The 22,200-nt window shown below is 51.6% G+C and overlaps 1 protein-coding gene across 1 annotated transcript; it reads right to left on the reverse strand.

Annotated features, from left to right (window-relative positions):
- Positions 1-1,301: 1,301 nt before the first annotated feature.
- Gipr (gastric inhibitory polypeptide receptor) lies at positions 1,302-10,284 on the reverse strand. Its single transcript, XM_041654925.1, has 14 exons — positions 10,222-10,284; positions 9,745-9,841; positions 9,114-9,221; positions 8,474-8,577; positions 7,799-7,902; positions 7,495-7,639; positions 5,347-5,506; positions 5,089-5,149; positions 4,728-4,797; positions 4,514-4,602; positions 4,295-4,433; positions 1,916-1,957; positions 1,638-1,838; positions 1,302-1,437 (listed from the first exon to the last, which is right to left on the reverse strand). Exons 1-13 carry the CDS (start codon positions 10,282-10,284, stop codon positions 1,638-1,640), a joined length of 1,383 nt encoding a protein of 460 aa, XP_041510859.1. The 3' UTR covers positions 1,302-1,437.
- Positions 10,285-22,200: the final 11,916 nt, after the last annotated feature.

The raw sequence follows: 22,200 nt of genomic DNA on the forward strand, positions 1-22,200 counted from the left end.
TAGTCCTTCAGGGGACGAGAGTCATAGAGGCGGTCTGCAGGGACTGCCCCAGCCAGAAGGGATGGGCCTCAGGCAAGTCAAGCAGTGTGGAGTCCTGCGCAGCCTGAACGTACAGGCCCCAGAAAAGGGAGCAGTACAGACAAATTGGGAATTTAGTGACAGATAATACAGTAGCCCAACTAAGAAATGCACTGGGCTGGTCCTGCTGCTTCCGCTGTTTGTGAGACAAGGTTTCCAGAGTTCAGATGTCCAACTTGCTTCCATCAAGATGACCTTAACACACTCTCCTCCCAAGTTTTGGGGTTCCAGGTGTCCCACGTCCTCTCCCAGCTCTGCTATTTGTGTTGCCTTCCTAGAGAAGCAGCAGGGTCACACACAGAGATTTAATTTGTACATGTGTCTTAGTTTCCAGTCAAGGGCACAGTGGGAACGTGGCTCCAGTTGAACCTTATTCATCTGTGGCAGACAACCTCACACGCATACCCTGGTCATCTGCCTTTCCAGCCTGACCTTCATCGTGTCCCACCCCATATAGAAGCAATTGATTTTCATGTTTGCTTTGCTAGGGCCTCTACCCCACCAGAAATCAAAGCCTGGGGTGTGTGGGGGAAAATACAGCACACCCTACTAATTGAGAAGGCCTGTGTGTGCGCACGTGCAGGTAGGCCAGCTGCAATTAGACTGCTTCCTCAACCTCTCCCAGTCCTCTCTGGGAGGTGGTAGGGTTTCTGCGGCAGGGGTTCCATGTTTAACCCTCAGTGACCCAGGCTCCTCTTGCTCTGCTGCCAGGTTTCTCCAGATCCTAAGTTCAGCCTAACACAGGCCAAGAGCACTTCACTACTCCCCCCACCCCAAACAAAGAGCCCTTTGATCTCCCTCCTTTTGTCTTGGCATTCTCTTTTGATCCCTCTCCTGGGATCCATCAACAAATCTTTCTCACCCCTCTGCTGGTCCAGCCACCTGCATTCCCCTCACTGGGCTCCCAGTTTACATCCTGCCCCTGATGATCTGTCCCTGTGGAGCAGACAACTGTGGGAAAAGCCAAGGAGCTAGGCATGCTGCTAACTGGAGAGATAGATTCAGTTGCCCCCACCCCCGTGGAGGCTGACAAGCATCCTGTTGGAGGGGAGCTTCTGTCCTCCATGCGTATGTAAGTGCTGCATACATGTGCGCACAGACATCCATGCAGGCAAAAACGGTCGTACGCATAAAAAGATGAAAATCTCCAGTGCAGTTTCTGTACTCCGGCCCACTTTTCAGTCTGCAGGCCCAGCATTTTCCAATCGAGCCACAGAAGCCCTTCTCCATCCTTCCTGTTCCCAGGGCCTTTTCACATGCTATTCTGTCTTCCTGGAATCTTGTCCTCCAGCTCTTCAAGTTGTTTCCAGATTCTTTGAAGCATGGCTCAAAAGTGTCTCATCTTCACAAGTGGCCTCCCTGTCAGTTGTCCTAAACATCTCAATTATTTTCACAAGTCACTCCACAACAAAATATACACGTAGGGACCTTGTCTTTTTTCTCTCCCCCGCACCCCGCCCTTGTCTTCCTTCTCTCGGGGTTCCCCAGCATTCCCCACACAGGAGCTGGTACACAGTAGGCACTCAATACAAGCTACACAGACACGGGAGTCCCGTTACCTAGCAGTAACTTTCCAAGACCTCATCTCCAGGCATGTGCAGCGACCCAGAGGGCAAGGAGCCGCCCATGGGGACCTCTCGGGGTGCAGAACGCAAGGGCAGGGCCGGAGGGCCAAGATCCACGTGCGGACGGGGGTGCTCATCGCGGAGACTGAGATGTAGGAGGCAGTGACGCCAGCCTCGGCGAATCTCCAACTGCACCTGCAACGCGAGACGCTCAGGGCGGCACCGTTCCCGGAGCGGCCGCCAGGGGGTGCGGGTGGGCCGGCCTCTCCTACCTCTTTGTTGATGAAGCAGTAGAGCAGGCTCACCAGAAAGCCCTGTCAGAATAGGAGAGATCAGATCGCTGCTGTGCACTTGATCCCAGCCGCCCTGATCAAAGTACCGAGTACACCTGCTCACTGGCTCCCAGCTCCCTGCATTGGTCTGCCCAGCGGCTGAGGGCCCAGCAGTTGAGGGTCCTGAGTGTGGAAACTGATTCCCTGCTTTCCACATTTGGGCCAAGCTACCACTCTGTGCCTCGATTTCTTCGTCATGAAAAATGAAGGTGGTGGCTGTCAGAATTGAGGTATTTATGTGTAAAAAGATGTAGTACAGCAGGGCGGTGTAGTGCACTCCCAGGCCAGGTGAATCTGAGTTTGAGGTCAGTCTGGTCTATAGAATGAGTTTCAGGATAGCAAGATATAGTGCTTAGCAATAATAATGAATTAGCTAATTAATTAAATTGGACTGTAGAGATGGCTCAGCCATTAAGAGTTCTTGCTGCTCTTCCAGAGGATCCAGGTTCAATTCCCAGCATCCACATGATAACCCTTAAACATCTGAAATTAATCAGCCACCTCCTTCTGGCCTCTGTGGGTACTGCATACACATGGTGCACAGACACGTGTAGTTAAAACATCAATACACAATAAATAAATAAATAAATATATTTTAACTAATTAATTATGTGGCTGAGGTTTGCTTGGTAATGGAGCACATGCTTAGCAGCTGGAGACAGTGCAGGTTTGAGCCCCATGCCTAGCTTAAATTAATTTTCAAGCCAATTATAAACATGGGCTGTTAGGGTGGCTGGAGAGATGGCTCAGTGGTTAAGAGCATTAGCTGCACTTCCAAAGTTCCTGAGTTCGATTCCCAGCACCCATTTATAACGGGATCTGAAGCCCTCTTCTGGCATGCAGGTGTACATGCAAATAGAGCCCTCATACATAAAATATACGAATAAATAAAATCTTTTTAAAACTCCTTCTTTAAAAAGATATTTCTTATGCCGGGTAGTGGTGGTGCACACCTTTAATCCCAGCACTTGGGAGGCAGAAGCATGTGGATCTCTGAGTTTGAGGCCAGCCTGGTCGATAGAGTGAGTTCCAGGACGGTCTTGAAAAACCAGGCTGGTCTCTAACTCAGAGATCCGCCCGCCTCTGCCTCTCAAGTGCTGGGATTAAAGGCATGTATCACCATCGCCCAGCCCAAAAAGATAATCCTTATGATATTCTACAATTCTATCAAAATCTAATTCAAATCACATACCTCCTCTTCCAGGAGAAAAGAAAAACAAACGCTCAGGAAATTGGCCCCTCTCGATTCCTCTGCTCCTGCAGTAGCTCTGCAGCTGGAGTCACCTCACCTCTGTCCACCATACTAGCTGCCCTCTGGCCTCAGGGATGCCCCAGATATGTGACTGGCTGTGTTTCCCACAGAAGGGGTACTAGCATTTGTGGTTGTAGCTCAGTACATAAGTGTCCATCTGCTCTTGCTTCCTTTAGTGAATGCACATCCTCCCAAGGGAAACTGGTACTTGTAGTAATATGGGCGGCGGGGCTGCGTCCCCAGCACCCCGGCTGCCTGGCTAGCTTATGCCTGAAATAACAACACCCAAACTGTATTCATTTAATCACTGCTGTCACTTCTGCTTTCCTGGTCTCCGCTGGAACGGTGGTTTTGTAAGTCTATTTCGACATTAAAGCTATATATATTGTTACAATCTGTCTGCATTCATTTACACAGCTACAGGTACTGTGCCCACTTTCGAGAGAAGAAGACTGGGGCTCAGCGGGTCTATCGGGGTAGGGTAGCATCAGAACTGGCCTCCCATCTGGAACGACCTACTTTCTTAAATTCTGTACTTTAGGCTTGTCTCACTCTAGCCCCATCCAAAGGTGAAGAAAGCCTTGAAGTTAGCAAGTGCCAACTAACTCTGCCCCAGCCCAGTCCACCCCACAGCCCTTGCTCCTCACCCCCATCCCCACTCCCTTACCTCTGCCCCAGCCCAGGATAACCCTCGTTAGGTGTTTTCTGTCCTATGCTTACATGATGAAAGCCTGAATGAATGCATGAGTAAATGAATGAATGGATGGATAGATGGATGGATGGATGGATGAATGGATGGATAGATGGATGAATGGATGGATGAGTGGATGGATAGATGGATGATGAATGGATGGATAGCTGGATGGATGGATAGATGGATGGATGGATGAATGGATAGATGGATGGATAGATGGATGGATAGATGGATGAATGGATGGATGAATGAATGAAATCCCATGGGTACATTCCAATCAGTGGCTGTTCAGGTGGATGATAGTAGCGCTGTGCCCTGGTGGAAAGAAAGGCCCCAGATGGGAGGGAGGAACCCATGCACCCTATCTGAGCACCTGAAAGGAACTTAGGAAGATTTCAAAGGCCAGTTTGGCAAGACGCAGGGCGCCTTCAGCCTGTTCCTCCATCACGGGAGCAAACACCACCTCGTGGACACCCAGCAGGGGCACCAGCGTCAGCGTGGACCGAGCCAGCCTGGGAAGAGAAGCTGTTGGTAGTCTTCACATCCCTATCCCTGAACCTGGCCCCGTCTGCCTCCCTACTAGGGCCCTCACCTTAGTCGGTAGTCGGGGCACCGCATCTGCCGTGTCCTCAGCTTTGACAAGAGGATGCCAAGGATGCGGATGAAGATGAGGAAATTGATCTGTGAGGAGAGAGAGACTGAGCCAGAAGTCATTGAGTTCAGGGGTGGGACGGGAGGTTGGCCTTCCGCTTCCCCAGAATGGGAAATCCCTGAACACAGCCTAGAGTGGGCGATATTGGCCCTACCAAGATGGTTATTAGGATGGGGGTGCGAATGATCCACCAAATGGCTTTGACTTCGTTGCGCTCCCAGCACCTGGAGGAGGCAGGGTAGAACTGAGATACACAAATCTCCCCACCCCCAGCCACATCTAATCAGGCCGGGTCCCTCACCAGGCCCTGCCCACCCTCTTTAAGGCCCACCCACATTTCTTTAAGTCCCACCCCACCCTGCTTTTCTGGAGACCTCCTAAGTCACCTTCCCCAGCACCTAGCCTCTTTAGACCCCGCCCACATTCTCCACCTGGTCCCGTTTCCACCCTCCCCGCCCTGATCCCACGTAGCTCCGCCCACAACCCAGGCCCCGCCCCTAGGCCCTGCAACTCACCGCGTATTCTCCAACAGGTACCTGACGATCACCCAAGGAATGACGAAAAGCACGGGGGCCCCTGTGCAGACCCCGATCCCCGCCCCCCACCCCGCCGCAGCTGTCAGCGTGCACACGAGCCCCTTTTCAGGCCCAAGACCCGCGGAATTCTTCAACGAGGGGGTGGGAGGGGAAGGCAACGTGGATCGGTGGGACACTGGGGGAGGCGAGTTGCACTGGGCTGGACAGAGGGTTGGAGGGCACGGAGTTAGGGCTCACCCCAGCCAAGAAGCAGGTAGCAGCGGAAGTTGCCCTTTTCTGAGCCTCCTACGATCACCAGCAGATGGTGCAGGTACACACCCTCCACCAGCAGCCAGGTGTAGTTGGCACCCACGCAGTACTGGGTCACGATCTGGGCCGTGCGGCAGGCAGCTAGGGCCTAGGGAGCCATTAGACAAGAGAAGTCAAGGCAGAGAGGTATCCCCAACTCTTTCACCAGCAGCCTCATCTCTATTTTATTATTTGTGTGCATTCCTTCGTGTATGTGGTAGCAGGTCTTGAACCCAGGGATTCCTGCTTGTTAGTCAGGGGCTCTACCACTGAGCCACGCCCCAGTACCTCACTGGGGGATTCTAGGCAGGGGCTCTACTACTGAGCCACACCCCCAAACCCTCACTGGGGGATTCTAGGCAGGGGCTCTACCACTGAGCCATACCCCTGCCCCTCACTGGGGGATTCTAGGCAGGGGCTCTACCACTGAGCCACACCCCAGCCCCTCACTGGGGGATTCTAGGCAGGGGCTCTACCACTGAGCCATAGCCCTGCCCCTCACTGGGGGATTCTAGGCAGGTGCTCTACAACTGGGTTACATCCATTCCTCTTCTCTTTGAGTCAGGATCTCAATACATTGTCCAGGCTGTCCTTAAACTTGTTCTGTAATCCAATAGGGCCTTAAAATGTCAATTCTACTCAGATTCCCACATTCCTGGGACTACAAGAGCTTCTGACCAGACAGGGCTCGTCTCCATCTCTTTCTTGCTTTCAGATGTTTTCCTATGGGTCCCCAGCAGATGGTTTATGTCACCTTATTCCCTTTCTGTTACGGACTCTCCCACACTGACACCCTAAAAACTGGCGTTGTCTAGTTCATCTCCACAGTGGAGTACCCATAGAATCCCAATAACTAGCCTTTGCCACCCTAGCTGCTAAGAACTGAACTCCTGCACTTAAGAGCACTGACTGCTCTTCCAGAGGACCCGGGTTCAGTTCCCAGTACCTACACTGCAGCTCACAACTATCTGTAACTCCAGTTCCAGGGAATCTGACACCCTCTTCTGGCCTCTGGGGACACCAGACATGCTCTTGGTGTGCACACACACACACACACACACACATTTACATGTAATACATATATTTAGGCAAACAGTCACACACATAAAATAAAAATAAAAAATTTGAATGTTGCCGGGTAGTGGCAGCACACGCCTTTAATCTCAGCACTGGGGAGTCAGAGGCAGGTGGATCTCTGAGTTCAAGACCAGCCTGGTCTACAGAGTGAGTTTCACAACAGCCAGGGCTACCCTGTGTCAAAAAAAAAAAATTTAAATGCCAGGCTATGTGACCACAGGTGCAGGAAGAGCAGAGACCTTTCAGGAGTGGGTTCTCTTTGTCCATCATGTGGGTTCTGGGGATTGAACTCCAGTCATCAAGCTTGCTATCCAGTGCCTTTATGCACTGCGCTATCTAGATGTGCTTTTTTTTTGTTGCTGTTATTTAATGTATAGAGGTGTTTGTCTGCATGCGTGCATGTCTCTGCATCACATGAGGGTCAGAAGAGAGCACAGATCCCCTAGAACTGGAGTTAGATGGTTGTGAGCTGCCGTGTGGGTGTTGGGAACCAAGCCAGGGTCCTTTGCATGAGAGGTCTGTGCACTTTACCACTGTGCCATCTCTCCAGTCCTGGATGGATGACGCTTAGTCTTTCATTTCATTTTCCCAGCACTGGGCTCTCCTCCAAGACCCTCACATTTCTTTAAAAAATTATTAAAGTCCTATTTTTTTATACATCTGTTGACAGCCCTGAGTTTCACCTTCCTATCCAGGAACAAATTGGTACCTTCCAAATCCCCCTCACTGGATTTTTGGTTTTGGTTTTTTTCAAGACAGGGTTTCTCTGTAGCTTTGGAGCCTGTCCTGGAACTAGCTCTTGTAGACCAGACTGGCCTTGAACTCACAGAGATCCACCTGCCTCTGCCTCCCAAGTGCTGAGTGCTGGGATTAAAGGCCTGAGCCACCACCGCCCGGCTTCTCCCCATTGTTTTTTTCCCTCCCATCCTGCTCCCATACCCTCTGTACACAGTGACGAGGAAAGGTATGCTCGCAGACGGGAAACGTCTTGGTCCCACCAGAAAGGAGAAGATGGAGTACCTGGCTCCACAGGGTAAGAGTCTGATCCTCTGTGTAGCGGCCCAGTGCAGGCAACAGCCGGTCTCGGGTGAGGATGGCCGCTGCCCGCAGCATGAAAGACGTGAACAAGTTCATGTGGATGTAATTACGAGTGCAGTGTAGCCGCCTGGAGGATTGGAGAGACGAAAGGGCTGAGAGTCCCTGCAGAGCTGTCCTCAGTCATCCAGAGGCCCTTTCACCATCCCCTAGCCCTTCCCCTAGAGCCACCCCCTCTCCCAACTTAGTGTGTAAACTGAGGCCCACCACACCCAGGCTGGGGGCGCACCTGAACAAACTTAAGATGAGGAGGGCTAGCAACAGCGTGGCCAGGGACAGGGAGTAGCCGACTGTATACACGACCTGCAGGCGCTCCAGGATCAGTCTTTGGTCCTGGTGGAGACATGGAAGGCAAGAGAAGTTATGACTCTTCCAGCTGGTCCAGAGTAGAAGGCAGGGCTGCCCAGCAGGCCTGTTCCCTGTGGGGAAAGTGCCGCTTTGTTCTCTGTCCTTTCAAAGTGAAGCATCCTGATTTTCTCCTTGAAGCACCACTTGTGCTATTTTTTTTTTATGAGCCAGGGTTTCTCCGTAGCTTTTTGGTTCCTGTCCTGGAACTAGCTCTTGTAGATCAGGCTGGCCTCGAACTCACAGAGATCCGCCTGCCTCTGCCTCCTGAGTGCTAGGATTAAAGGCGTGCGCCACCACCGCCCGGCTATTTTGTTTTTTAAACAGGGTTTCTCTGTAGCTTCGGAACCTGTCTGGGAACTCACTCTGTTTAGACCAGGCTGGCCTCAAACTCACAGAGATCCGCCTGCCTCTGCCTCCCGGGTTGGATTTTCATTACTAACAACCCAGAGTTCTACTCTGTAGAAAGAGGTGTCAAGTTGGGCCTGAAGCTCCCGAGGTCTTTTTGGTTTGCAGCTCTCCCCAGATACCCTAACCTGAATCCTTCATCTCTTCTCACCTGAAAGGCCCCATTCGTCTCTGGACTCTCACACTGGGTGTGATCTCTCCAAGACCCCCACTGGCCATCACTGCCACACTGGCGGAAGACGTAGCCTGCAGCCACTATGGGAACATAAGGGATGGGATCAGAGAAAGGGGCATGGAGTGGTTCACCACAGTAATCTTGACAACTGGGAGGTCGAGGCAGGAGGATTGCCATGAGTTCAAGAGCAGCCTGGGCCCTGGAGTTGGCTCTGCAGGTAGAGTTGTTGGTAGAGCCTGGGACCACAAGGTGAAAGGATTACTGTAAATTGATCTCTTTATTTTATTTTATTTTACGTGCGTTGCCATGAGTTTTTCAGACCCCCTGGAACTGAAGCTACAGACGGTTGTGAGTTGCCATGTGAGTGCTGGGAACTGAACCTGGGTCCTCTAGAAGAGCAGCCAGTGCTCTCAACCATCATCTCTCCAGCCCTAAAGTTGATCTCTTATCGTCATACCCCTTAGCATGTGCATCCATCCATACACACAATAAATTAAGACGGAAAATAAAGTGTGTGACAGAGCCCAGAGGACACAGACATTAGGAAACACCAGGCTTGACAGACAGGGTCACGATCGGGAGCAGGAGGGGTTGGGTGAGCTGCCCGGCACCTCACCGTGGCGATACCAGGGCAGATACCAGGGGCAGGGCACCTGGGCAGTGGTGTTGGCGGCCGTGTAGTCCCAGCAAACGTAGGTGTCGAAGGACCCGTTACAGACCACGCCTGAGGGAGAGGGCGACAGAGCCAGAGGCTAGAGTAGAGGGCGGTCCTAATTTTTCTTTCTTTCACACCTCCAGGATGCTATCCCCTTAGAGGCCACAAGCTCCTCTCACCAGACCTCAAACCCTTGCCTCCTCCCAGTCCCATCGCAGGCTCCTTTCACCAAACAAAGCCCAAGCCCGTATCATGATTATTTCGTCTAGAAAGTTCAGTTATCAAACTCCATCCAGACCCTGCCCATTGGAGTGCAGGGCCCCGCTTACGACCCTTCCCACTTCCCCTCCCTGGAACTGGCTCTGTAGACCCAGGCTGGCCTCGAACTCACTCACAGAGATCCTCCTGCCTCTACCTCCCTAGTGCTGGGATTAGGATTCTTTTATTAAACTGAATCCAACCCGGGTCATCACCACTTACCCGAGCCAAACCCCACCCCACACATCCTCGAAATCGCCCAGATTTTTCTCTTCAGCCGCCAGCTCCTTCTCTCAGCCCCTCCCCCCCTGCTGGCCCAGCCCTCTAGTCACACCTGAGGGAGGATCTGCAGCCTCCAGGGCCTCCTGGCATTCCCTGCCGTAGAGCTCCCAGCGCTGGTACAGCTCCGCCGTCTGTCCCTCAGAGTCTGTCTAAGAGGAAAGGGAAGGGAGGAAACCCCCCTCGACGAGGACAACCCCCTTCCAGGCAGCAAGCTCGGTTGGGAAGGGTCAAAAGCACTCATTTTTAGAGATTTGGAGGGGCTGTTCAGTGTTTTACACAGTACTCCTGGGTGGCTTAGAAATCTTTTCGATGGAATCGGGGTGCCTAGAAAACCGCCAATGGATCTGATATGGGAGACGGCAAACTTTTCAGAGAATCAGAGGAGGGCGGTAGGTGGACCCCACGGGAGGACTTGTATGAGCAGAAACTACCAGACTGCAGCGTGGGGACGGGCAGCCTCAAAACTCTCCTTGTGATAGGGGAAGGCTTAAAACCCTCCCGGACCACCGGTGTCTCTCTAGCTCCTCACCTCCGCCCTCTGGAGTGGCAGCCCCCACAGACACAGCAGCAGAAGCCGAAGCCTCAGGGGCATCCTTGAAAGGTGATGGAGACTCGGCCACGCGGAGGTAGTTGGGTTGGAGGGTCCCAGCGCAGAATTAACACTTCAGCCTCAGCCAGCGTTCACCTGCCAGATGCACATAGAGTCTGAGGCCACCCCCATTTCCGCACGTGAGGATTTGGGGTGGGGCAGTACTAGGCGCGGCTTCCAATGGTTAAGTGGGGCTGAGATCAGCTAAGCGATTCCCAGGCCCTCCTAAGTGTTGCTGAGGCAGCCTAGGTAGAAGGGAGGGGTGTTTGCTGAGGGGCCTGTTGCCCTAGAGCCGTGACAGGCAGAAGCGTTGGTGTCAACCAGAGGCTAGACAGGAGAGACTCGGGAACCTGGGACCTTCTGGCGGGTGTGGGGATGGGAGGGATAGAAACCATCAGTCAAATCTAGAAGGGAACTTGAAACGACCTTTTGAGTTCCCATCCTCCCAGTGCAAAGCGTTTTTAAAATTAGATAGCAAACCTTCTTCTAAAACTTTCTTGGCTTTGGATATATAAAGCCCAGAGTCAAAGAGACAACGTTTTCCCAGCATCCAAATACTGAGACATTAGACTGTGGGTTTCTGACTTTAGCGTGCTAAACGCTGTCTGAAAATTTTTCTAACCACAACAATTACCCACCCCCACAATGCGAAAGTGGGGTTTCAAGAGGGAATCTCAGACCTCTAGGAGAGAGAGAGAGAGAGAGAGAGAGAGAGAGAGACTGACTCAGGGACAATGAGAAGTGCAGGAGAAAGGAGAGCAAATAGCAAAAAATTACAGAAAAAAAAATGTGGGCTGGGAGACAGAAAGAAGTGAGTGGGGACAAAGAACAGGAAAAGAGTAGAAATAAGCCCATCAAAGAGGCAGAAAGAGACAAAGGTAGAGATAGAGAAACAGAGGCAGGGAGAGATAGACCCCAGAGCAGTGTCTTGATGAGGAACCCCTTACCTGTGTCCAGTCCCGGCTCCCAATTTCCTTCTGCCACAGCTGCCCTGCCTCGCCAGCCTGAGCTCTGCAAGAGGTGACGGGCGCCCAGCAGCCTGGGGTGTTGGAGGGGGGCGGGGCCAGGGCGGAACAGAGAACGGGAACGGGGAGCTCTAGGGAAGAGTGGAAACTGGGGAGCAGGCACGTTTATCACAGACACTCTGTGTCACGTAGGAGCAGCCACACAGTTATGGTCCGCCGACTCCCCCCCCCCCCCGCCCCGCCCCGCTCCAGCCATAGAACACACTATCCCTCCCATTCAGCCATTCACACAGTCTCTCACAGGATTCCAAACGCGAAGCAGGAGAACAGCAGAGACTCGGAGTGCGACTCTGTCACTCACAGCTACATAAGCGGGACACGCTGAGAGAGCCAGCCTTTCACCCACAGGGACACGTGGCTGTGTGCCCAGGGCCGTGGACATTTCACAGATATGCATCCAATACTCCTAACACCATGGTCTTTCTGTTGTCATTCTTTGGTGGACGGATATGTGTGTACATGTTCATGTGTAAGGGTGTGAGGGCCAGAGGACAACCTCTGACGTCATTCCTGGGTGCTGTCTACTTTGTTTTGGTTTTTCAAGACAGGGTTTCTCTGTGTAGCCGTGACTGTCCTGGAACTCACTCTGTAGACCAGGCTGGCTTCGAACTCACAGAGATCCACCTGCCTTTGCCTCCAGAGTGCTGGGATTAAAAGGGTGTGCCATCACACCTGGCAGGTGCTGCCTACTTTGTATGTATGCATATATATATATGTGTGTGTGCCCAAATGTCCTCACAAATGTGGATGCCAGAGATCAACCTCTGGTGCCCTTTTTCAGGTGCTGCCCACCTTTCTTTCTAAAAAAAAAATGCACATATACATACACATACATACATATACATATGTATGTGTATGTATATATATGAGACACACACACACACATATATATGACAGGTTTTCCTGGCAGTGGTGGCGCCACCAGCACTCGGGAGGCAGAGGCAGGAGAATCTCTGTGAGTTCGAGACCAGCCTGGTCTACAGAGCTAGTTCCAGGACAGGCTACAAAGCCACAGAGAAACCCTGTCTTGAAAAAAAAATATGAGACAGGGTATCACTGTTAGGCCTGGCTGGCCTGGAACTCACTCTGTAGACCAGGCTGGCCTTGAACTCACAGAGATCTCCCTGCCTCTGCCTCTCCAGCACTGGGATTACAAACACACTACCCAGCTTTACTTGCTGCTGAGAATCAAACTCAGGCTCTATGTTAAGGTGCATTGCAAGCACTTTAGCAGCTGAGCCATCCATGGCCCCAATCCTTAACTCGTTGGCTTTGTTTTAATTTTACGTGTGTCTTGCTTGCATGGATGCTTGTGTACCACATTCATGCAGTACCCAAGGAGGCCAGAAGAAAGAGGGCACTGGAACTGCAGCTACAGATGGTTGTGAGCCTTCCTGTGGGTGCCGAGTACTGAACTCTGGGTCCTCTAGAATAGCAGCCAGTGCTTTCCAGCCCTGTTTTCTTTGTTTGCTCTTCCTTCCTTCCTTCCTTCCTTCCTTCTCTCTTTCCTTATCTCTTTCTTTTCTTTCTTTATCTCTCTCTTTTTCTTTCTTTCTTTCTTTTCCTTTTCTTCTTCTTTTTTTTTCTTGGTTTTACAAGACAGAGTTTCTCTGTTATAACAGCCCTAACTGTCCAGAAACCCACTCTGTAAGCCAGACTGGCCTAGAATGCACAGAGATCCGCCTGCCTCTGCCTCCCAAGTGCATGCACTGCCACCCTGCTGTTTGCTGTTTCTTAATAAAACAGAGTCTTACTATATAAACCAGGTATCCTCCAACTTTGGATCCTCCTGCCTCAGTCTTTCAAGCGCTGAGATTCAGATTTAAATTGAAAGGTGTGTGCAACCACGTCTGGCTCCCGGGAACACTATCAGTAAATAGCACAGACACCACACTCAATAGAGCGCGTCATGTCAGATTAGTGGCCACTAGTCTGTATCCCCCAGGAGGACAGGAACTGGACAGCTGAGATGTTACCCAGAGCAGGACCTCAAGCAATGAGTGTTCAGGACACAAGTGTGTGTGTGTGTGTGTGTGTGTGTGTGTGTGTGTGTGTGTTGATTCACACAGCCATTCAGTCATCTCTCAAACCAAGCTGTAAGTCACACACAGTGTCACACACATCCACAAACACTGTCACCCTGTGACACAGATTACAGTATCCCAGAGTCTACACCACTGTTCTGGCCACACTCACAAACCTCAGACATTCCGTGTAGGTTCCAGGGATGGAATTCACGTCATTAGGCTTAATGGCCGGCAACTTTATTCACTGAACCATCTTGCTGGCCCACGTCACTTTTTTCATTTTGTGAGAAAGGATGCTATGTGGTCCAGGCTAACCTTGAACTCATCTTCCTTCTGCTTCCTATTGCCAGATGCTAGACTTTCACCTGGGGGTCACCACTTCCAGCTGAGGTCCCACAGCCAGTCATACAGTTACCTGCCCACACACTGTGATTCCCACTGCCACACATTAACACGAAGTCTTAAAGTGGTCCCAAGGTTACAAGAACCTACATATCACCCATGTTTTTACAATCTCTACTTCTGGGATCTTCCTTCACCCCAGACACAGGGAACATCTGTCCATGGAGCGTAGGATGGGGAGACTTGGAACCAACTACAAGAACTCGGTGTCTACATCTCCCCCCAATACACACCACCAGTTCAGGCTGCTCTCTTGGGATCTGTTGATAAGTAGGACAGAGGCAAGCCTGCCCATTTTGCAGAGGACAAGCTGAGGCCCAGAGGCCTCAGGAAGGGCAGGGGGTGGCCTGAGGTCCACATCAGAAGCAGGGAGCAGGGAACATGGGGAGGGTGAGGGTCCCTACCGCCTGGCCCCTGGGGGCCTCTGTGCTCTCTGCTCCACATTCCTGGCGCCATGTGGATCCTGGGAAAGTATCTGTTCCTGAAGTGGAGCGTGAAGAGGGTCTGAGATTGACGAGCACCTCGTGGACAGCTGGGGCTGGGAGATCCTCTTGGGCTTCAAGAGAGCAAGGGCATGAAGGTCACTGGTCTGGAGAGGGAGGAAGGAGTGGGACTGGGGTGCTCAGAGGGGCAGTAAAAGAGCCCAAGTCCCAGAAAGATAAGGAGGAAAAAGATAAGAGGCCAGATGGTGGTGCACACCTTTAATCTCAGCACTCGGGAGGCAGAGGCAGGCAAATCTCTGGGAGTTCATGCCAGCCTGGTCTACAGAGTGAGTTCCAAGACAGTTAGGGCTACACAGAGAAACCCTGTCTCGAATTCCCCCAAAAAGAAGAAGAAAAGGAAGAGGAGGAGGAGAGAGATGAAGGATGGGGAGAAAAAGAACTTGGTGTGCAGATTGGGGCAAGAAATCCTGAGTTTGAGGTCAGCCTGTACTCCGTAATGAGACAGAATTTCAGAGAGAGAAGGGGAGAGAGAAAGGATGGAAAAGGGGAGGGAAAGGAAGAGGAGGAGGGAGAAGAGAGGAAGAGAGATGGGAGAGAGTGAGCCTGAAAGATGGTCTTGAGGGGGCAGAGACCCCCTCCTCTACACCCTCCTTGAGAAGCTATAGTAAGGTGCCCATGTTCCTGTCAGTCACCCCTTCCCCCATGATCCTGTAAGTAACACTAACGAAACTCACTGAATCACGGCAAAGAAACCCACAGCGACACACAAGCAGAGGGAGGATGGTCAGAAACAGGAAAGACGTGAGTCAGGAGACAGGGTGAATACAACCAAAACACATTATATATGGACATGCATATATATATATATATATATATATATATATATGTGTGTGTGTGTGTGTGTGTGTGTGTGTGTGCGTGTGTGTGTGTGTATACATATAGCTGTGTATGATTAACATCTGCTAATAAAAATCTTAAAAGGGGCTTGTGAGATGGCTCAGTGGGGAAGTGTGCTTGCATGCTTGCCACCAAAGCTGACAAACGACCTGAGTTCAATCCCTGGACCCCATATGGTAGGAGAGGAGGAACCCACTCCACTCCCACAGCTTGTCCTCTGACCCCCGCTCATACACAGTGGCAGATCCACAATGGCACACAGACACACACAGATAAACAAACACAAATATATGTATATTCAATTTCCAAAGATGTTCCTGAAGACAGAGAGGCATCCTCATGCTCTCCCCCCGTGTCCACTCTAAGTGAACACAGGGCAGGCATGTAGGACAGGAGGGAGAGGAGGGGACATCTGTCTAGGACCTTGACTGGCTCCTGCCCAGCCCCGTCCTCTGTCTAGGGTCCTTGGCAATCTCTCCTGAGCTACTCAGCTGCTCCCAGGCTGCACCATGCTGCAGCAGCCCACCCTTCACCGCCCGCTCCCCCCTGAGACTTAGGCCCTGACTACACTCTGCTTGCTTCTCCTGCATACTTGGCTCTTCCGGTCTCTAAATATAGCCTGTTTCTCCCAGCGGCCAGCCTATCTTCTCTCTGCTGGTCCTCCCCACTCTTCTTGCTCTCTCTCCCTCCCTCTCTCTTCTTCTCCCTCTCTCCTCTAAATTCCTCCTGTCTAGGGGTGCATGACAGAGCATCAATGCCAGTACTCTGGAGGCTGAGGCTAGGGGAGTTCAAGGCCAGCCTGATCTGCAAAGCAAGTGCCAGGTCAGCTAGGGCGACATGGGGAGACCCTGTCAAAAGGACCAAACAAAGCCCCTGGATCTCTCCTTTCTCATTTTCTCTAAGCCCACATTCAGGGTTTCTGTCTTTCTGAATGTAGGTACTTTTCTCTCGTACGTCTCTTCAGTCTCTCACTCGACTTCTCGGGTTTTTTCTATCAGTCTTCCTCTTGCTTTGAATCAGCCTTTTTTGCTTGTCTTCTTATTGTATTTATTATTGCTATTATTGTTGCTGTTCTGGTCCTTGTGCATGCTAGATTAGTACTCTAACAGCGAACCACACCCTCAGCCCCTCATTGGGGGATTCTAGGCAGGGGCTCTACCACTGAGCCACACCCCAGCCCTTCACTGTGGGATTCTAGGCAGGGGCTCTACCACTGAGCCACACCCCAGCCCTTCACTGTGGGATTCTAGGCAGGGGCTCTACCACTGAGCCACACCCCAGCCCCTCACTGGGGGATTCTAGGCAGGGGCTCTACCACTGAGCCACACCCCAGCCCCTCACTGGGGGATTCTAGGCAGGGGCTCTACCACTGAGCCACACCCTCAGCTTCTCACTGAGGGATTCTAAGCAAGGACTTTCCAGTTAAGTTATAACTCTTACCTCCCACCACCCCAACATACTTATAGCCCAAGCTGACCTCAAAATCACCTCAGTCCTCAGCCCCCTCTGAGATTCCAGGCATTAGCTACCACAATTCATTAGTCTGCTTTAAAATCTGCTTTATTTAATTTTGCATCCTGGGAATGCAGCTCAGGGTCCCACACAAGCAAGGCAAGCTCTCTGCTTCTGATCAGGCTCCACCCTGGGCCTATTCTTGTCTTCTAACTTCCCTGAGTCTCTCCTTCCCTTCCTGTCTTGTCTGTGGGTGTTTGTCTGCTTCCCTCCATTGTTGCTGGTCCTGGCTTTCCTGGCTCTTGTCTTTTGTCCCTCTGGCTTAGAGCAGTGACCAGACAGTGCCCCAACTTTGGAAGTGACAGTAGGGGGAAACTAGAAAGCCTGTCTTTCCCCCCACGGGGCTGCCCAGCCAAGCAGAGCTGGAGGGCATCAGGCAGGAGCCTGGGGTGCTGGCAGATGGTGCAGGGGAAATGAGGCAGAGAGATATGGGGAGAGGAGGCGCCCCGTGGGGCCTGAGGCCAGGAATGGGAGGGAGAGATGGCCCCTGAGGTTGAAGACTACAGAGATATGGGACTTGAAGGATAGAGAGCTAGTGAGAAGCAGAGAATGTGATAGGGGCACGAAGACACTCTCAGGGAAACATGGCCACTCACTTGAGGAGCTCCAGAGGCAGAACCTCAGAGAGAAGAGAGGCCAGGAGGCCAGAGTCAGAAAGATGGTTTCACAGTGACAGAGAGCTAGAGCCTGGACATCTAACTCAGCCACACACAAGGATTCCCGGAGGAAGGAATCCACGGCAGGAAAAATGGAAGACAGAAGAGACCTGGAGAGACAATGTCAAGAGCTTTGGGATGTGGCTCAGTGGATAGCATGCTTGCCTAGCGTGGGTGAAGCCCTGGATTCGATCCCCACCAACAACAACCAGCTAGTGCAGATAATCCCAACTCCGGGGGTGGGGTGAGGGGTGGAGCTGGGAGGGTCGGAAGTTCAGGGTCATTTTTGACCACTTAGAGTGTTCAAAGACAGCCTGGCCAACATGAGTCTCAGTCTCAAGAAAAAGTCAAGGGTTGAGTGAATTTCAAAGAGATAGAACCTCAGAAACAGGAAACCAGGGAGATGGGGATCAGGCCAGACAGAAACTCAGAGGGAGGGCACCCACCGAGAGGGAAGAACAAGGAGACAGAAATATGACAGTATCCAGAGAGGGACGACAGGGAGAGACAGAGTCCAAAATGACAAGACTGTATCAATGCCCCAAAGTCAAAATCTGAGGGAGTTGAGGCAGATGCAGTCAGCTCTCCTTAGCCTCTTCCCGTCCTGGGGGTTGCCGGTATCCATAGCGACCGACCCAGATCCCCAATGCAAATATTGTCCAGGCCAGAAGCAGCCGCAGGGCTGTGTTGACATAATGTCTCACTGGGTGGGGTGTTGGCCCTAGAGGCCAGAATGGCGGGCAGACAAGAGCGGCTCTCAACTGGGGCTGTGTAGATAGATAGAGCCAACCTCCCTTCACTTCCAAATCCCCCAGTAAACTTCCCTTCACCCCACCCCAGTGGCTGAATCCAACTATCCCGTACTGCCCCCTGGTGGCGGTGGTCGAGGCTGGGCTGTCCCTACAAGCATGGACGTGGAAACCTGGGCTGAGGGTGTAGTCCAGACCAAACTTCCCAGAAGAAGAGGCAGGAGGATTTGTAGATTCTATATTCCGTATTCTAGATGAAGACTCCCAGAGAGGGGAAGCCTCAGGAAAAGAGCTCATGTACATTGCCAGAGAGTGCCCCTGACAGCCAGTTTCAAAATGTAATTTCCAGACTGTGAGAAAGCACATGCTCACCTGGAGAAGAAATTAAAAAAATAAAAATATTCTATCTACCCCACCTGCCTCCTCCAGCGCAGCGACCCCCTCCCAAGCCTGGCAAGGTCCTTGACATCTCCCTGTGAAAGCACTTAGGAGAGAACAAGCTCCATTAGCTGTACCCAGACCCAGCACACGGAACACTTCACACCCAAACGCTCATCCAAACTGCTCTTCTCTTCTGGGAAATGGATCTCCCTTCCTCCGCCATAACCTACCAACCTCAGTTCCAGGCCTTACTCCATCCTCTATGCCCAGGATTTGCTCCCCTCCCCCACAACATGGAGCCCAAAATTCAAACTCTCCTAGGCCCCCAAAGTGCCCTTTCAAGAGGACCATACCCATTAACACAGTACGGTCAGTCTTATTCCATTGTGTTTTGTTGTTTTTAAAGTTTCTATTGTATTTATTTATTTAGGTTTTTTTCAAGAAAGGATTTCAAGAAGTCTTGGCTGTCCTGGAACTCACTCTGTAGACTAGGCCGGCCTCAAACTCAGAGATCTGCCTGCCTCTGCCTCCCGAGTGCTGGGATTAAAGGTGTGCACCTCCACCGCCCAACTTATTTATTATTCTTAATTATGTGTGTATGTGTTTAAGCATGTGCTCCAAAAGTCCAAAGGTGTCAGACCCTTATAGACCTGGGGTTAACAGGGGGTTCTGAGGCAGCTGCTATGGATGCTGAGAGTCACACTCAGGTCCTCTAGGAGAGCAACAATTGCTCTTAACCTCTGAACCATTTCTGTAGCCCCTCGTTATTTTTGGCTTTCTCCTAAGACTAAGTCAAAGATAAAATCTTCCTTAACAGATTTTTTTTTTCTGCCCAGAAATCATTCAACTATGGGCACAAAAACTTCCTTTTTGTCACTTGTGTCTCTTATCACTCTCAAAGAGAAGGTCCTTGGTGCACAGACTCTAAGCCAGGCTGGCCCTCCCTTCCTAGGTACCTCCCTAGCACTTACCAGGACCGGAAATTGTCTTGCCAGCTCTGAGCCTGCTTCTTCAAGGTGTAAAATGGAGATGATCGTGACCAATGAGTGAGAGTCTGACAGGTGACTGCATGGCACCTGCTGGCCGTTATATACTGTGTGTGTGGTGTATAGTTAGTACTAAGGATGTGTGCGTGTGTGTGTGCGTGTGTGCGTGTGTGCATGTGTGTGTGTGCATATGCGTGTGTGTGCATGCGCGTGTGTGTGTGCATGTGCGTGTGTGTGTGCATGTGCGTGTGTGTGCGTGTGTGAGTGTGCGTGCGTGTGTGCATGCGTGTGTGTGCATGTGTGTGTGCGTGTGCATGTGTGTGCATGTGTGCATGTGTGTGTGCATGTGCGTGTGTGTGTATGTGTGTGTGTGCGTGTGCATGTGTGTGCATGTGTGCATGTGTGTGTGCATGTGCGTGCATGTGTGTATGTGCATGTGTGCGTGTGTGCATGTGTGTGTGCATGCATGTGTGCATGTGCGTGTGTGCATGTGTGCATGTGTGTGTGCATGTGTGCGTGCATGCGTGTGTGTGTGCATGCGTGTGTGTGCATGTGTGTGTGCATGCGTGTGTGTGCATGTGCGTGTGAGTGTGTGTGTGCATGTGCGTGTGTGTGCATGTGCATGTGTGTGCATGTGCGTTTGTGTGCATGTGTGTGTGTGCGTGTGTGCATGTGTGTGTGCATGTGCATGTGTGTGCATGTGCGTGTGTGCGTGCATGTGTGTGTGCATGTGTGCGTGTGTGCATGTGTGTGTGCGCGTGCGTGTGTGTGTGCATGTGTGGTGTTGGGACTCAAACCTGGGGCATCAAACTTGCTAGGCAAGGCAGGGTCTCTACCACTGAGCCACACCCCAGCCCCTCACTGGGGGATTATTTTGGATTTTTTTTTTTTGGTTTTTTTCGAGACAGGGTTTCTCTGTAGCATTGGTTCCCGTCCCAGAACTAGCTCTTGTAGACCAGGCTGGCCTCGAACTTCCAGAGATACGCCTGCCTCTGCCTCCTTGAGTGCTGGGATTAAAGGAGTGCACCACCACTGCCTGGCCTTCACTGGGGGATTTTATGCTGTTGCTGTGTGGATGAGTCATGCCTCCAGCCCTTAGTCTTTAGAGGCAGTCTCTTTATGTAGCCTGGGCTCATCTTGGACTTGTGATCCTCCTCCAGAGCGCTGGGGTCATAGGTGTGTGCCATCATACCCGACACTTAGGAAGCATGTTGAATGAGGGAAGGAGGTTGGCATGACTATATACATCACCTGAAACTGAGGCTCAGGTTCACACAATCGGAATGTGGCAGACATGTACCCAAATATTAATAAATCTGGTTCCTAAAGCTTGCTGTGTGCCCAGAAGTGAATCCCCTTCTGCTCTCAGCCTTCCTCCTCTTCGCGGCATCTGGGCTCCACTAGGAAAGGACCTTGCTGTTGAGCCTGAGGACCTTGCCCGATGACCTGAGTTCAGTTCTGACTCCAACACCCACATGTCTACGCGCACACAGTGAATAAGTGTACACATCAAGAACAAAAATATTGTCTGGAGGTTGGATCTTGTGGTATATGCCTGGAATCTCAACACTGGAGTGGTTGGTGGTTGGAGACAGGAATATGAGACTCATTGGAGCTTGTAGAAACTCGAACTCAACAGAGAGCCACCTGCCTTTTCCTCCCAAGGGCTGGTATTAAAGGCATGCATCACCACCAGTAGCCAGGCTGAGCTCCCAATCCCCCCTCCTCGTCTTAAAACAAAACAAAACCAGAAGTGAAGGGGCAGCACAGGCCTGTAACCCCCAGAATTTGGGAAGTGGAGACAGGAGAATAAAGATAAAGCGTTCAAAATTGGCCTACATGAGGCTACACAAGACCCTGACTCAAAAAAGCCACAAAAGCCGGGCATGGTGGGGAGGGTTTTGCTAAGTAAACACTTGAGAAGCTGGAGTGGAGGCAAGCCTGGGCTACCTACATAAGGGGGCAGCCTGTCCTCGCTCATATATACAAAACAACAAAACAATGCCAATTGAACCCCGTGGTCTGGGTCATGACTTGGAAAAGGCGATCCCATCTTCTTTAAATCTATTGTAAGGTTTTGTACCCCCTCCTTCTCTCCTAGCTCCGCAGTTTCCGAGACTGCTCTGGACTGACACCGCCAGCTGGTCCCGGACTTTACAACTGGGTCTCTGTCAAAATACGGACTGGATAAATCGTTGGTGGGAGACTAGGACTGTAGGGGCGGAGCTAAGGGCCTCGGTGGCTGAAGTGGAAAGAAAAGTTCGGAAGGGGCTAATCGACTTGAGGGGAGGGAATCTAAATTCTGGGGGCGGAGCTCACCCTACCAGAGAGTCTGGTCCAAGTTTCTGGTCCTTGGATGTTCAGGGGGTGTGGCTAATTGTTCTAGGGGCGGGAATAGAACTTTGGCTGCTTCTTGATTTGGGGGTGGAGCTAATAGCCGTTGGGGGCGGGTCTAGATCTAATAAACAAGGAAAGAGGACCTGGCTAGGATACAAGCTCAGGTTATAGGATAACCTGTCATATTTGAGATTTCAATGTCAGGCTCTGGTCGTGCGAGGGGACTTATGGGAAATCGGATAAAAGATTTCAGGGAGGCTTTCGGGAATAGAGGAGTGTCTTCTTTTACCTCATCCTCCTTCCAGAACTGGGGGCGACACTTCGGGATGCAAAGCAGGAAAGACCCTGCCCCTTCAAGCCCACCCGCATCCCTATTGGCGGAGGAGCCTGCGCGACAGACTCTTATTGGCTCCTAACGGGAGAGAAGGGGGAGTGTAGAGAGAATACACTCCGGTTGTGGGAGGGGCCAGACAGTACCTAGGGGGACCCGGACGCAGCCAATCC

The sequence above is a fragment of the Microtus oregoni genome, unplaced genomic scaffold, assembly GCF_018167655.1.
Source record: "Microtus oregoni isolate MIOR12 unplaced genomic scaffold, Mior012 000006F_ref0000085, whole genome shotgun sequence".
NCBI lineage: Eukaryota > Metazoa > Chordata > Mammalia > Rodentia > Cricetidae > Microtus > Microtus oregoni.

Excerpts from the sequence above, each read along its gene's own strand:
- Gipr (XM_041654925.1), bottom strand. The coding sequence starts at position 10,284 with ATGCCCCTGAGGCTTCGGCTTCTGCTGCTGTGTCTGTGGGGGCTGCCA. Across the intron at positions 9,842-10,221 it reads TGCCACTCCAGAGGGCGGAG|ACAGACTCTGAGGGACAGAC; the intron begins GTGAGGAGCTAG and ends CTTTCCTCTTAG. Across the intron at positions 8,578-9,113 it reads TCTGCCCTGGTATCGCCACG|TGGCTGCAGGCTACGTCTTC; the intron begins GTGAGGTGCCGG and ends ATGTTCCCATAG.